The sequence below is a fragment of the Notolepis coatsorum genome (assembly GCF_963971535.1).
Source record: "Notolepis coatsorum genome assembly, chromosome: 6".
NCBI classification, from domain to species: domain Eukaryota; kingdom Metazoa; phylum Chordata; class Actinopteri; order Aulopiformes; family Paralepididae; genus Notolepis; species Notolepis coatsorum.
Window position 1 is genome coordinate 73,932,611 of NC_140170.1, and position 15,538 is coordinate 73,948,148.

Here is a 15,538-nt window from a genome sequence, read left to right on the forward strand (position 1 = left end):
ATTTTAACTTTTTTTTTTTTTTTTTTTACTGTTTTAACATAGGCTACAGGCCATAATTTCACCACTCATTTTGGTATTGAGAAACTTTGCACAATACCACTCCAATACAGTCCAGATACCTGAAGAAATGGCCGCAAACCATATCAAACGTTATATGACTCACAGGCCAGCTGTGCACGTAACCTAGGTACTGTAGCACAAGGCCTATAAAACAATTTATATAATGTATGGTGAAATCATGGTCGCAGCAGGCTAACATTATTTCCAGGGACAAAAGCATTCATTAAGAAAGTTTCATTGTTGATGCTTGAAATGTCTGCGCTTCCATGTTAAAGTATGTTTTGTTTTTAGCGAACGTGAGATAATCCAACAAGTGAGCTAGCTGGCTGCTGTCATTCATTGCTAACAGCTAATGCAAACAGCTAACGCTATTTATCCTAAATTCTATCGGATCTGGTGGCTGACGAGAGGCAGGTGCTCATCCAAAGACGTGGAGCTGTTGGGGCTGGATGTAATGTTAATGTTGCCTGACTCCTCATGACTGGGTGAAGGAGGCAGCTGTGTGGCGTTAATCGCAGATGCTGGATGGCTAGCGGATGGATTTTCAGAAAGACCTTCGCCTCTATTGGTTCCTGCAGTAGCCTATCATGTGGAAATCATGGAGCAGGCGTGCAACAGTGCTTCTGTAGCAGATGTCTGTTCACCAAAATCAGTAGGGATGGCATAATGGTATGTGGCCTGATATATCCATGGTCGGCAGAGTACAACCAAAAAAAGTTTTTATCCTGACCTTAATCTATTTAATTCAGAGCTTAATCCCCCAGCCATGATTCCACTGGCAGAGGCAAAACAGTAAAATCCCCTCCTACCCCCCGTTCTGTGGTTCCTCTCATCCAGGAATGATCTACTGACTCCCCTGTCTGCTGCTGATGGAAACCTTGGCAGCCTCTTATCTGCCGGCTACACATCACAAGCAACCACTGTCTCTAACCCAGCCCTTTCGGTCTACCTCCCAATACCCCCTGATCCCCTAGCCTCTTTCCAATCCGTCCACTCTGCTTGCCCTTGGCTGTACCCCCTCCATAGCCTTTCAGCTAATCTGAAAAGCCCCTGCTGAGCCCTGCTAATGCCACAGGGCCAAGTTCCTATGCCATGCCAGGTAGGGGTGGGAATCACCAGAGGCCTCAAGATACGATATTATCACAATACTTAAGTCACAATACGATAGTATTGCGATTCAAAATATATTGCGATATGCTGAGTATTGTGATATTAATATTGCGATATATTGCGATTTATTACCTTTTTTCAACTGCAAAGTAAAACTTTGTCATCATGTTTTATCTAATAAAATAAAGTTTTCAGTCCGTTCATCTCACTTCAATCATTTGTATTCCAGCAAATGGGATTTTCTCAAGCAGACAGATGTTAACACTGTAATCTGTGTTGCATGTACCTGACAAACTGAACTGTTTGTATTACAGTCATATTCCAACTTAACTGAATGCACACGTGTGCGTGTGTGTGTGGCCTACTGTACTATTACAGGTATTGAAATGAACAATGCAACTTCCTTATACAAAAAAAAGAAAATACATTAAAAATATATTATAAATAAATAATAAAATATCGATACTTGGCGTCCTTGTATCGATACAGTATCGCCACGCAAAGTATCGCGATACTACTACGTATAGATATTTCCCCCCGCCACTAATGCCAGGGGGAAATGCTGCCCAAAAAGGCCTCTGCGGGCATTCCCGACCCATCAGCAACATCACTGCTTCTGGCAGCAATAACCACTTCAGCCAACTCTATGGGGTCCATGAACTCTATGGATTGCCTTACAACTCTTGGTAGGCGGAAGGTCCCTTGACCCAAACCAGCAGGCACCGCCAGTCCCTCCAGCTCGAGGCCAGAGGAGTCAAATCAACCGCTGTCCCTTCAGGGCAAAGATGTTAACCTGGCATCACTCCTCCTCCCCTCCCCTGAGTCCAACAGTCACACACTAAGGGGCGAATTCACATAAAACATCTTGTATTCTGACTCTCAGGCTGTTCACTCTACTCCAGAAGCCCGTCATTCTCCCACCTGCAACAAAGGGGGGAGGCTGCAACAAAAACAAGGTTATGTACATGCATACAAGTAAATAAAATAAAAATTACAGTAGCAATAGTATACAAGGAAAATTACAATAAATAAGGGAGAGAGAATGAAAGAGAGAGAGGGAAAAAGAGAAAGGGAGAGTGAGAACCAGAGGGAGAGAAAGAAGAAAAGGGGAGATTCACAGATAATTTAGTTTACATTTAGAATGCCTTGTTGAATGCATCCAGTGAACAACATTAATTATGTTGTGTTAATTCCACGACAAGAGATATGTAATGTTAGTTACCTGAAATTATATCGGTATATCGGATATCGGTAAAAAAGCCGACATCGAACATCCCTAAAGAAAACGCACTCCCTCCTTGACTTGTGTTATCAGTTTGACTGAAATGTGTTATTTAGACGTCTGCGATGTTAGAATGTCAGAAACACATGCAGAGACATTAGATGCTGTTTATCCCTTAACCATGGTGGTCTTGGGGTCTGACCATGCTGTGATAGGGTTAGCCTACTGTCAGGGAGAGGGGGTCTGACCATGCTGGGATGGGATTAGGGGGGGTCTGACCATGCTGGGATGGGATTAGGGGGGGTCTGACCATGCTGGGATGGGATTAGGGGGGGTCTGACCATGCTGGGATGGGATTAGGGGGGGGGGGGGGGGTCTGACCATGCTGGGATAGGATTAGGGGGGTCTGACCATACTACGGGGAGGCTACTGACCGTTGCGGCTGTACTGCTGTGTCATACCAGGACTCCGTAGGGGTGGTCCACCTCTCACACCTTGACCAGAGTATGCAAGGGTATTCTTATTATTATCATCATCATCAACATTTATTACCAACATTTATTATTATTATTATTATTATTATTATTATTATTATTATTATTATTATTATTATTATTATTATTATTATTATTATTATTATTATTATTATTATTATTATTATTATTATTATTATTATTATTATTATTATTATTATTATTATTATTATTATTATTATTATTATTATTATTATTATTATTATTATTATTATTATTATTATTATTATTATTATTATTATTATTATTATTGTAGATATTATAGTGTCATACCAGGATGCTGTTGAGGATGCTGTTGTAGGACGGGTGTTCCCGATCTTCCTTGATCAGGCACATCTAGTCCAGAGTGTGGAAGGGTGTATAGGTTGATGGAAACAGAGACATGTTAATACAGTGAATAAACACTGAATACTATGGAAGCCGAGAACGGCCACGTGTTTATTTATTATTTGTGATAAGAACTTGTTATTTCATTATCTTGATATAACAAAGTCCATTTTATCATGATAACAAACATTCATTTATTTCATTATCTCGATATAACAAAGTCCATTTTCTCGTGATAACAAACATTCATTTATTTCATTATCTCGATATAACAAAGGTTGTTTTCTCGTGACATTCAGTACAGCAACAGACAGCCAGTGGCAGCTCTTGAAGGCTGAAAGCAGGATGGCGTGATCACATGAACCACAATGAACCACATGAACTCGCAATGATCTCAGAGTTCTGCACGTAATGGATAATTATCCCACCAAAACAAAAGTCTTCTGTGATATCGAGATAATGGAATAAATTAATCCGTTATCACGAGAAAACTATCTTTGTTATATCAAGATTATGAAATAAATGAATCCGTTATCATGAGAAAACGGACTTTGTTATATCGAGATAATGGCAATAAAATGATAAATAAAGACGTGGCCGTTCTCGGCTTCCGTAGAATACTGTACTGCTTGCTTGTGTAACTGTTTTGTTGCTCTTGTTTGCACAACTTGCGCAAGTATTGCTCACCAAATAAGATGTATTGGCCAACGTTGCTACTACTGAACTGGACACTTCCTGAGTTGAGCATCACATTTGAAGCAGAAGATGCACTTCCTCTCATCCCTCCCGTCTCTCCCTCCTTGGGTTTGTGGACCACCTGCGTGGTCTCTCCTGGGGGTTTGGTGACCACCATGGAGGTGAGAGGAGTCACAAAGCTGTGCTTTAGAGACAAGTCCAGAGCCTCTTTCTTCACCCTCTCCTTCTCGTCGCCAGACAACAGTAACCTGGTGGACAGGGTTGGGATGTTAATGTTAGTAATGGTAAATGGCTGCTTTTTTATATAGCGCTTTTATCCAAAGCGCTTTACAATTTGTTACTCACATTTTACCCATTCACTCACAGATTCACACACCGACGGCGAAGGCAACCATGCAAGGTGCCAACCTGCTCATCGGGAGCAATTAGGGGTTAAGTGTCTTGCTCAAGGACACATCAATAGGCTGCCTGGGAGGAGCGGGAATCGAACCAGGAACCTCCGGATTGCCAGACGACTGCTCTACCTCCCGAGCCACTGTCGCCCCTATAATGTAACCCTTTTCAATTTTGGTGGAATTGCATTGTTAGGGAACAGCTTAAACCAGACCTGGGCATTGTACGGCCCGGCCCGCGGGATGATTCTGACCGGCCCGCGAAAGATTATATGATAATTAGAAAAAAAAATCAAATAAAAAAATTTATTAAATATTATTATTATTATTTCTTTCCCTTTTTTTTCAACAACAGTGATTTTGATGGATTTTCTGTTTTTTTGTAATGTCAGATTGAAAAAATACAATCTTTTATTCAACTTCAGCCCTGATCATAACACCACTATTCATTTTATAATTCTAACCCTTTAAATGCCAGTGTGTGTGATGGCATATATTTACAATATATCAAATGCAAAGTAGATTTTTCTGGGGGGAATTATTACAGGCTAGCATGTGTCAATGATTAGCAACAACACTGATTTTGATGGATTTTTTGTTTTTTGTAAGGGTCCCGTGTCCACCAATCACATCCGGCTCCCTTTGTGTGTGTGTGTGAGCAAGAGAGAGAGAGAGAGATAGTTCTCCAACTTGTGTGAGTTGCAGTGATCTCCTGGTTGTTCCCCACCTAGGTTATCTAACCATTGCGCCGCTGCAAATAGAAACACTGGCCTGGCCTGCTTCTAAGTTCAGTGGCCTGACTGCATAATCTTTTTTTTCTTTTAAATCATCTGGCGACCCCCCACTTTGGGAACCCCTGGACTATACCACATGTCTCCTCTGTTGGTCTGGGGAGGGTGTACTGTAGACTATACCACAACCACATGCCTCCTCTGTTGGTCTGGGGAGGGTGTGTAGACTATACCACATGCCTCCTCTGTTGGTCTGGGGAGGGTGTAGACCAGTGGTCCCCAAACTACGGCCCCAAACTATATATATAATAAAACGATATTTTTTTTCTTTTTTAAGATGGCAGCATCCCCATTGTCTGGGCTGAATGTTTGTTAGTGTTTGATATTTTTTGTTGGTTTTTAGTACTTTTAAACATCCATTTTTTAGTAAGTATTGGTTTTCATTTGATCCTATAATTTTTTCATTCACCGATTTGTGTACTTTTTTTTTAGTGTCCTGAAAGGCGCCTTATAAATAAAATGCATTATTATTATTATTATTATTATTATTATTATTATTATTATTATTATTATTATTATTATTATTATTATTATTATTATTATTATTATTATTATTATTATTATTATTATTATTATTATTATTATTATTATTATTATTATTATTATTATTATTATTATTATTATTATTATTATTATTATTATTATTATTATTATTATTATTATTATTATTATTATTATTATTATTATTATTATTATTATTATTATTATCATCATCCAGGAGGGAAAAGACACTTTGGATAGTAGGGACTGCATCTCTGCCTGTCCTGGCCAGGAAACACTTTGCAACTGTGATCTCCTCTGGCAGTAGTTGGATATTATAATTTTTTTTGCAGCAATTCCACTGAGAGAAACTGGTCTGAGGCTGAATAACATACCTGTATGCCTCTCATAAGTTGTTCTCCAACTCATGAGAACCTGCTCTCAAGCTCTTGCAGCATTCTGTCGAGGACTGGATAGAACAGTCTCTGTCTCAGCTGATCTCCTGAGCTGAGGTCTGAGCTTGTGCCACAAGATGACTCAACTACATACTCGTCCATCCTTTTCTGCTTCCTCCTTTGGCTGGTAGTATGTTCCTCAATCCCAAGGCCATTACATATGGCCTTTGTCCTGTCATACATCCACTGCCATCTCTGAGGTGCGATAACCTTTGAGTTAGGGATGTCCGATATTATCGGCCTACCGATATTATCGGCCGATATTGGCATAAAAATTTGATATCGGAAAATATCGGTATCGGTTTAAAATAAAAAATATATACATTTTATAATTTTTTTTTACATTTATTTAACCTTTATTTACCCAGGCAAGCAAGTAAGAACAAATTATAATTTTATTTATTGTCAAAGTATGCATAATGTTGTGTTAATTACACGACAAGAGATATGTGTTAATTACCTGAAATTATTCCGTTTTTGGGGGGGGGAAACCCTGCATATATCGGTATCGGTTGATATCGGTATCGGAAATTAAGAGTTGGACAATATCGGTATATCGGTATCGGTAAAAAAGCCAATATCGAGCATCCCTACTTTGAGTGTGTCCTGCACTGTGCTTTTAAATAGTACATTGCTAGAGCTAGGTGGTCTGTAGGTAGGTACTGTATATTTATTTCATAAATAGTGTTATTTATTTCATTAATAGTGTTATTATTTATTTCCTGATTATTTTTTCTGTGAAGATCCCGGAAAGGGTTATTAATATTTGGTTATGTGTGGCTTTCTGGAAAACAATAAATGTTTACGTTTAGGCACCCCTGCGATCGTCACACTTTTTCTGTTACAAACTGACCCCGGCCCCCACCAGAGAAGGGAAAAGTTATGTGGCCCTCACAGGAAAAAGTTTGGGGAACCCTGGTGTAGACTACACCACATGTCTCCTCTGTTTGTCTGGGGAGGGTGTAGACTATACCACATGTCTCCTCTGTTGGTCTGGGGAGGGTGTAGACTGTAGACTATACAACATGTCTCCTCTGTTGGTCTGGGGAGGGTGTAGAAGACTATACCACATGTCTCCTCTGTTGGTCTGGGGAGGGTGTAGAGACTATACCACATGTCTCCTCTGATTCTGTACATGTGGAGTTGCCAACCTCTTCTTTTCACCTTGCGGCTAGGAGTAAATTGCCACAAAGCCGCGCACAGCCGGTGATCTTTGGTACAGCATGTAAACGTCTTGCCGTTTTGACGCTATTGCCGTTAGGCACGCATGCACATTCAAATCATATATATATATATATATATATATATATATATATATATATATATATATATATATATATATATATATATATATATATATATATATATATATATATATATATAAGGAAGTGCTTTATTACTTATTAATACTCATCCAGGACACCGAACCTTGATCTGCAGCCGACTATATCCTATACAGTACCTACACAAGGAAACTAAAAGAAGGAAGGATCATCAAGTCAGAATGCCAGTGTTCTATAACAAGGAAACTATAAAATAAGGAAGGGTCATCACGTTGGAATACCAGTGTTCTATGCTCTGCTTGGTGCCAGACACACTAATAAAATATAAAACTCAAAATATACCAGCTAGCTGAAGAAATATACATAAACCAATATATCAAATGTTAGCTAGTTAACAATGCAACAAATTGCAGATGATTTTTACATCCAAGGTAATAACCTGTTTAAATGAGGAGACGGCTGATCCCATTCAACTCAATGTCGGCTGAACTGAAAGTTTCCATACTTGGCACAAATGTGCATTCATGTTCAGTGACATGATGACTCTTCCTTCTTTTATACTGTAGCTTCCTTGTATCTACACCGGCTGTCCAATCTGACTGGGGTCCTTTTTCTAGTTGGGTCGGATTGGCAAAAGTCAGAGACGTTTATTGCACTCTGCATGGCTTTGCAGCAATAGCGTCAATTGAATATCTATGCATCTGTACTGAACCGTTAGCTGTGTCAAGCTAGCTTAATTAAGCTTAAATAAGATGTTTTGCCTTCAAAATTAAAGAGATCATACTAGGTTTAATACTTTAGGACTTTTCTAGGAGCTGTTTCACAGTGAGGTGATACTAGGTTTAAGAAACCAGACTTACTCTTTTTCTAGGAGCTGTTTCACAGTGAGGTAGGCCCAAACCCTCTCCATGTGGCAGTCAGACATGTTTCCAGTGCGCTCCACCTTCACGTTTGTGTCAGAAAACTCCATCCAATTGTTTATCTGTGAAAGTAAAAATGTATTTAAACGGTCAGTTATATTATATCATCTTATTATAAACAATAACTGTCAGAATGTCAGTTAAAAGTTATATAATTTGCCAAATGATGAACAGTAACTGTCACACGCTGTCAAAATGTCAGTTAATTTCTGTAGATAATAATAATAACATGTATATAGCACATATATGCATATATGCCTCAGACACACTCCTATCCAAGCTCCGGAAGGGTCATCAAAGAGAAGCTGCCTATTCTCGGTCCTCGCTCCACAATGGTGGAACGAACTTCCCACCACAGTTAGGACAGCCGAAACCCAACCAATCTTTCGACGTCGACTAAAGACACAGTTCTTCGATCAATATTTAATTTTTTTTAATATATATATTTTTTAATACTAACCTTCTTACTATCATGCACTCTTCCTAATACTAACATACACTCGACACTGTAGCACTCAAGTTTGAACACTTCGATGAACATTGTTACTCAGCTGATAGAGTTGTGCCCTTCCTGCTGACTTGTCGTACAAAACTTAAAAAAGAATTGTATCCACTTTTTCTCCTTATTTTCTTTTTTTTAAACTAAAATTTTTTATTAACAGTTTTTAGACAGACAGCACTTACAAAAAATAAATAATACAAAATAAAGAAACTAGCATCACAATAAAAACAAAAAGAAAAAACAGTGCACATAAATATTTACATGGGTATCACATGGTTAGTTGTCTGGTTCCCCTACTGTTGTTTTCTAGGTATTTGATACAAAGGCTGATTGTGTATCTCCCTTAAACAGGCATAAACAGGTAATTCCTACTCAAAGATGATAAATGCTGACTAAGGCTTGTATGTGTGATCTGGGTCCAGAGACCCTCCTTGAGCTTCTTTCTTCCCTTATCCTTCGTCCTTTCTTTTTTTTTCTCTTGTTTATTAACTTTCACTTTGCCTTTTGGTTCACCCATACACAAACCACATCATCCCTGAATATTTAATATCACACCGTTAAACAGACATAAATAATAAGGTATAAAAGCATTCAGCAATTGTAATATCCCAAAAACAAAATAGAAAATACTAACTAAAGCACAGGTGTGTGACATGGGTTCATAGACCCTCCTTGAACATCTTTCCTCCTTTACCCTTCGCCCTCTTGTGTTGCATTTGGTTCTTCCTCTGTGATGTCGTTCTCGTTCCTTTTATAATCCTCCCACTTTCCCCATCTTTCCCCAAATTTCTCTTCCTGTAACCTCAGCATGTGTGTTATCCTTTCCATATCCTGTATTTCTTCCACTATTCCTACCCATTTTGCTATTGTCGGTGGGTCTTCCTTGTACCACAGTCTCGTTATTGCTTTTCTGGCCGCTATCAACATTATCTTTATTAAATATTTGTCCCCCCCTTGTATTCCCTCGTGTGTCAGGTCTCCTAAGTAAAGCACCAGTCCTGTTTGTGGTAGCCCGTATCCTAATATTCTGATCATTGCTTCCCCTATCTCCTCCCAATACCCCTTCAGCTTCTGACATCCCCAGAATATGTGCGTGTGATTTGCCCCCTCCTTCCCACACATCCTCCAGCATGCTTTTTGTGTTGGTGCATATTTTCCCTTCAGCTCTGGGGTTATAAAGAATCTGATTATGTTTTTCCATCCAAATTCTTTCCATATTCTCGATCCTGTTGTTGAATGTTGTACCTCGCATATGTTCCCCCATTCCTTCCCTGTTATTCCTATCTCTAGTTCTCTCTCCCATTTCTCCCTTATATAATCGGTCGTGTGTCCCTTGCTGGTCATTATAGCCCGGTATATTGCTGATATTACTCTTCCTTGCCCCCCTTCGTATGCCCATACTATCATCTTTATTATTCCATTCTGTTCCTCGTCTTTGGCCCCCCTTATTTCTTTGTTGTAGTAGTCTCTAACCTGTAGATATCTGAAGTGGTCTCTGTTTTCTAGTCCAAATTTCTCCTTTAATTTTTGTAGTGTCTGCATTTCTCCCTTCTCTATCATTTTGCATATCGCTGTTGCCCCCCCCCCCCCCCCCCCCTCTCCCACCTTCTGAATCCATGGTCTAACCTCCCTGGTTTGAATCTCTTGTCATGTGCTACCCATCTCAGGATCCCTGACTGCTTCTCCAATTTGTGTGTTTTTACTACTCTGTTCCATATGGTCAAGGTGCATTTGGTTTTGGTGATTGGATCTAATAGTCCCTCTTTTTCTTTAAATAGTTCCCTATCTCCCACCAGAGCTTGTACCTTGTATCCCTCCCCTTCTTTTTCAATGTCTTTCCATCTTGCCTCATATCTGTCGTTACACCAGCACGTCACTGCTCTCAGTTGTGCTGCATAGTAATAATCTTGTAGGCTGGGTACTGCCATCCCTCCCTCTTCCTTTGGTAGTTGTAGTGTTTTATATCTGACCCGTGGTCTTCTCCCCGCCCATATGAACCTCGATATCAGTCTGTCCCACTCCCTGAATTGATTCTGTGGTATTTGTATCGGTAGTGACTGGAATAGGTACAGTAACCTTGATAGTATGTTCATTTTAATGACCTCTATTCTTGAATTGAAGTCCAAGGGCATTACTGTCCATCTCTCTAAGTCTCTCTTGATGTTCTGATTTATCTGTGTATAATTCGCCTCAAACAGTTTCTCCACCCCTCTCGTGATGTTCACCCCTAAGTATTTAATCTTGTCCATGTCTCATCTTATCCTGTACTGTTCTCTAATTTCCGTCGTTGGAGAATAGTTCCATGCTAAGGTCTGTGTCTTTGTCACGTTTAGTTTGTATCCTGAGTAGTGGCCATATTCCTTCAGTAGATCCATCAGTGCCGGGAAGCTCTTTTCTGGTTGCCTCATGTATACTATCACGTCGTCTGCAAATAGGCCTAGTTTATATTCCGTTCCCTTTATCCTTACTCCCTTGATGTCCTCGGTCTGTCTGATCAGTTGTGCCAGTGGTTCTATGAAAACGGCGAAGAGCGTCGGTGAGAGACAACATCCCTGTCTGGTAGCCCTCTCTAATCTGATTCTATCCGTCAAGCTGCCATTCACCTTAACCCTCGCTGTCGGTTCTTGATATAGCGCCTTGATCATCTTCATCGCCCTCCCGTTCAGTCCGAACCTCATCAATGTTTTATATAAAAATGTCCAGCTCACACTGTCGAACGCTTTTTCTGCATCTAGGCTAATCAGTACCGCGCTACCCCCTTGTTTTTGTATCTCCTCTACTATGTGTAATGTCTTTCTCACGTTGTCCTGTGTCTGTCTCCCTTTAATAAATCCAGTTTGATCTTCATCTATAATGTCTGGCATAAACGTCTCAAATCTTTTTGATATTATCGATGTATACATCTTGTAATCTACGTTAAGTATGGACACAGGTCTGAAACTACTACATAATTCCCTATCCTTCCCTTCCTTCGGTATCGTGGTGATTATGGCTTCCTTCCACGAGGGGGGCATTTTCCCCTCTTCCATCGTGTGTCTGAACGCCGCCCCTAACATGGGTGCTAATTCAGTTCTAAATGTCTTGTAGAATTCCGATGGGAATCCGTCGCTCCCCGGAGACTTGTTGTTTTTAGCTCTACTAATTGCCTCTTCCAGTTCTTGTTCCGTAATTATTTTATTTAATTCTTCATTCTGTTCTTTCCCTATCGATGGTAACTCTAGCTTCTCCAGATATGTTTCTATTTCCTCTTCTCCCGCTGCTTTTGGCTGTGTGTATAATTTCTCATAGTATTCTCTAAATGTCCTCTCTATTTCAGCTGGGTCCCTCAATATTTCATTAGTCTTTGTATCCCTTATTGTGTGTATCGTGTTCAACTTCTGTTGCGTTCTAATTCTCCTAGCCAACAGTCTGGTCGCTTTTTTTCTCCATCCCAATTTCACCTCGCCAATTCTCCCTTCAATTCTCCCCTCCCCTGTCTCGACCGTTGCTAGACCATGCCTCCCACTGGTCGGCTGCAGTGAGGACTAACCTCGTTCCCAGCTTTATCTCGAGAGATAAAGCCTGGTAAAGCACTACGGCTGAAAGTGTGAATCGGGTAGGAAGTCCCGCCCCTGAAATCACCAGAGGTGCTCGTGAAAATGCACTCCCCCCGAATCCTGTCGGCAAACAAGCTAGAACGTCCCGGTCATGTATAGCAAATTCTTAAGGCAAAGCCGTTGCAGTGGCTTAAACGAGGAAATATTGTGCACTTCACACGTTTCTATAATTGTTTTGTTGAAAATGTCCGCTGATAACTCCATTGTCTTGTTTTCGAGATGTACGAGCGTCTGATTGTTGTTTGTTTCACTGGGGACTATAAACAGAACTGGGGTTGCCCGGAAACCGGAAAGCCTGTAGCCGGTATTTCTGTATTTCCGATTCACACTTTAGGAGGCATAGCTTTACCAGCCTAAGTGAGGACCAAGCCTTGCATCACGTGTCCCCTCCGGTACACGAGGAGGCAGCCGTCGCATCTTTTCACCTGAACAGCGCGATCTCTCAGTGGTGAGGAGTAACGCGTGGGAGGCTCACGCTGCCCCCGATACTTCCTGATTCTGCTGTACAGGCACACCAACCGACCTGTAGGAGTCGCTGTCCACAATGTCCAATCCCCACCCACCGGCTTTCCCACCCTCTAACACTGCCAATTGTATTAGTATGAACGACCGGCCAAGCCGGAAGCAACGCCGAGAGCTGGGCTCGATACCAGCATATCCTGCGTTAGTGGCGAGCGCCTTGCCCACTGTGCCACTCAGCCGCCCTTGTCGTACAAAACGTGTAAGTCGTTTTGGATCAAAGCGTCGGCTAAATGACTAAATGTAAAATGTAAATGTGTCCTTACCGAAATGGCAACGACCTGAGGACTGAGCATGTCTACGTTGTTGTCGGTGATCAGGCCGGCCACCACGATCTCAGAGCCGTTATAATACTGGCTGAAGTTGGTCTTGGTGAGATTAGTGCCGCCGGCATAGATCATCGTCACATCTGTCAGCAAAGGAGTGGCCACTTCCTCGTAGAAACCCTGTTGAGATACGGCCAATGTTATGGTTGGTTGGTCCTCTTCAAAAACCAGCCCGGTGGCTGCTTATTACAGGAGATATAACGCAACAGCTTTTTCGATCCAAATCGTGCTTTTGCAGTAATTTAGCGAAGGAGTAAGCTTGTAAATTAATCACATGTCTCACCTTAAGCTGCAAGTCAGCGTCTGAGTCTTCGTAGATCCGTCGCGCCACGCCACTGTTCTCCAGTGCCATCTTCTCAAGGAACTCAAAGTTGACATCGAATCCAAAACCAAGACAGTACAGAGGGAACTTCTCGCTTATGGCCTCTCTTACATTTGACTGTATAGTTTCCAGGTTTGTCACCCCTGTGATGATACAAACAATTAGCGTTTTACATTAAATATCGGAAAGTGGTGATTATATACATTTCCTGGGAAATCTGTAAATTCACCAACCCTATGGTGAATGTGGATATTAAATCGGTTATTGTGCATATTCTCAGCCTGCTTGTCCTTTCAGCCTGCTCCTTTTTTCTTTGGCCATTGAACCACTCTCTATCATTATCAAAACCTCACATTAGTTTTTCAGGTCACAGATTTCTGCCTCTGTCCTCTACTCAATAGTCGTCCTGCCCTGGTCAACAACAAGCAGCGTCTGTCCTTTTACATGGTTATTTCTTGTTTATATTTCTTGTTTGAAATAAAAAATATTGGTTCATTCATTCACTCATTCATTCAGGCTAAAAAGCCACTTCCCCCAAGTGTTCTCCCATTACCTGAAGTTGGGTCTCCATCCGTGAGAAGTATGAGGAGAGAAGCTGAGCCCTCCCGCGGGTGTCGGTTCAGCATGCGTGCCCCTTCCAACACTGCAGCGTTAATGTCTGTCGCTAAAACAAGACATTGTATCAGTCATCACTGCCATTCTCAAAGTAATGGGATTACAGTATCTGAATACAATATAAGTTGTAACTACAGAAACCGTTAAAGAAATCTGATTGCAGTGAAGTAGTGTGTATCGTGAGACTTTCAGGTTGCGTACACAATGACGACACTCAACCAGTAGGGGCAGGTTGCACCATTGTAAGCCACATCGATATCCTGGGATTGCAATGCAGTCGGGGGCCCTTTGTGTTGCTATACTTGCTGGTGGCGTTTGCAAACCAAACTTTTAATCGCAATTTATGAGAACATTTTTTTGGATTGCAATAACCACCAAATAACTTATAATAATAATAATAATACATCCTGGTGGAATTTTGTTGTTTGTTTTTTCATTTTGAGAATAAATTGTTCCCTTGGAAGTTGCAGGGTATAATATTTAATATTTCTCTTCAGGCTGTAAAGCAACAAAAAGTGAGAACTTTTAAGCTGGGTGTAGGCTTTTAGAGGATCACTTACATCCCGCTTCCTTGAGCGTCTGTGCAAAACTCTTGGCAGCCTGCAGATTGTCCGTGTTGGCTTGGAGTAGCTCGCCCCTCCATGTATCAATGTTGTTGCTAAAAGTGATCAGACCAAAGTAGTCGTCTTCCGCAAGGTCTCCCAAGATCTGGAGAAGTGCTGCACGTGTCTGAGAAAAAAAGATCACAAACTCATCTGAGAATTAAAAAATATATATATATCTGCTGATGCTTGATGTTTGAGTTTTCAGTACTCTTGCTGTGTATCCTTTTGACAAGCAAACAAACACAAATGGCACATTAAAGGATAACTTATAACTTAGACAGACTGTGACTAGGGTCTGTTATACCATGTACCTGACACTAGAGACCATCATTTCGCTGATTGGTCCAGTAGTGAGTTAGCTACCATTTCCCTGCAGGCTCTCAATGGGCAATCGTAAATCATTTGCAAAAACAATGATAAATGAGCTTGGTGTAGGGTGTATTGCAGGGTCTATTATTACCGGTCTAAGTATGACAAGTATGACAAGTAATACATAGCCGGTTTGACTATAGTATTTTTATGATTCAACAGAAGTGCTGAGTCCAACATAGTCTGGTGGAAACGCACCTTATCGTCCATAATCATCATCCATATAATCCATTTAGTCTTCTTCATAATATCCAATAGTTCGCCCTAGGCGATCGCCATTGTCCAACGTGTCCTGCTCACTGCTGCTCGCTCCTTACTAGTAGAGTCCCTAGTGCTTTGGGTGCTGTGGTGCGGCCAACACTAAGCTGGCCCATGCATGTTCATACGGTAGGTGATACTGCCACCTGGCGGGATT

The 15,538-nt window shown here is 40.9% G+C and overlaps 1 protein-coding gene across 1 annotated transcript in view; it reads right to left on the bottom strand.

The window, feature by feature from the left end:
• Positions 1-15,538, bottom strand: part of itih3b.2 (inter-alpha-trypsin inhibitor heavy chain 3b, tandem duplicate 2) — a gene marked incomplete at both ends in the record, with an annotated part of 65,352 nt that overhangs the window by 16,719 nt on the left and 33,095 nt on the right. Inside the window, 6 exons of the mRNA XM_084315632.1 lie at positions 4,024-4,196; positions 8,210-8,331; positions 13,153-13,332; positions 13,496-13,677; positions 14,088-14,198; positions 14,710-14,878. Coding sequence (XP_084171758.1) covers positions 4,024-4,196; positions 8,210-8,331; positions 13,153-13,332; positions 13,496-13,677; positions 14,088-14,198; positions 14,710-14,878 — 937 coding nt within the window. The remainder of the gene's footprint in view (positions 1-4,023; positions 4,197-8,209; positions 8,332-13,152; positions 13,333-13,495; positions 13,678-14,087; positions 14,199-14,709; positions 14,879-15,538) is intronic.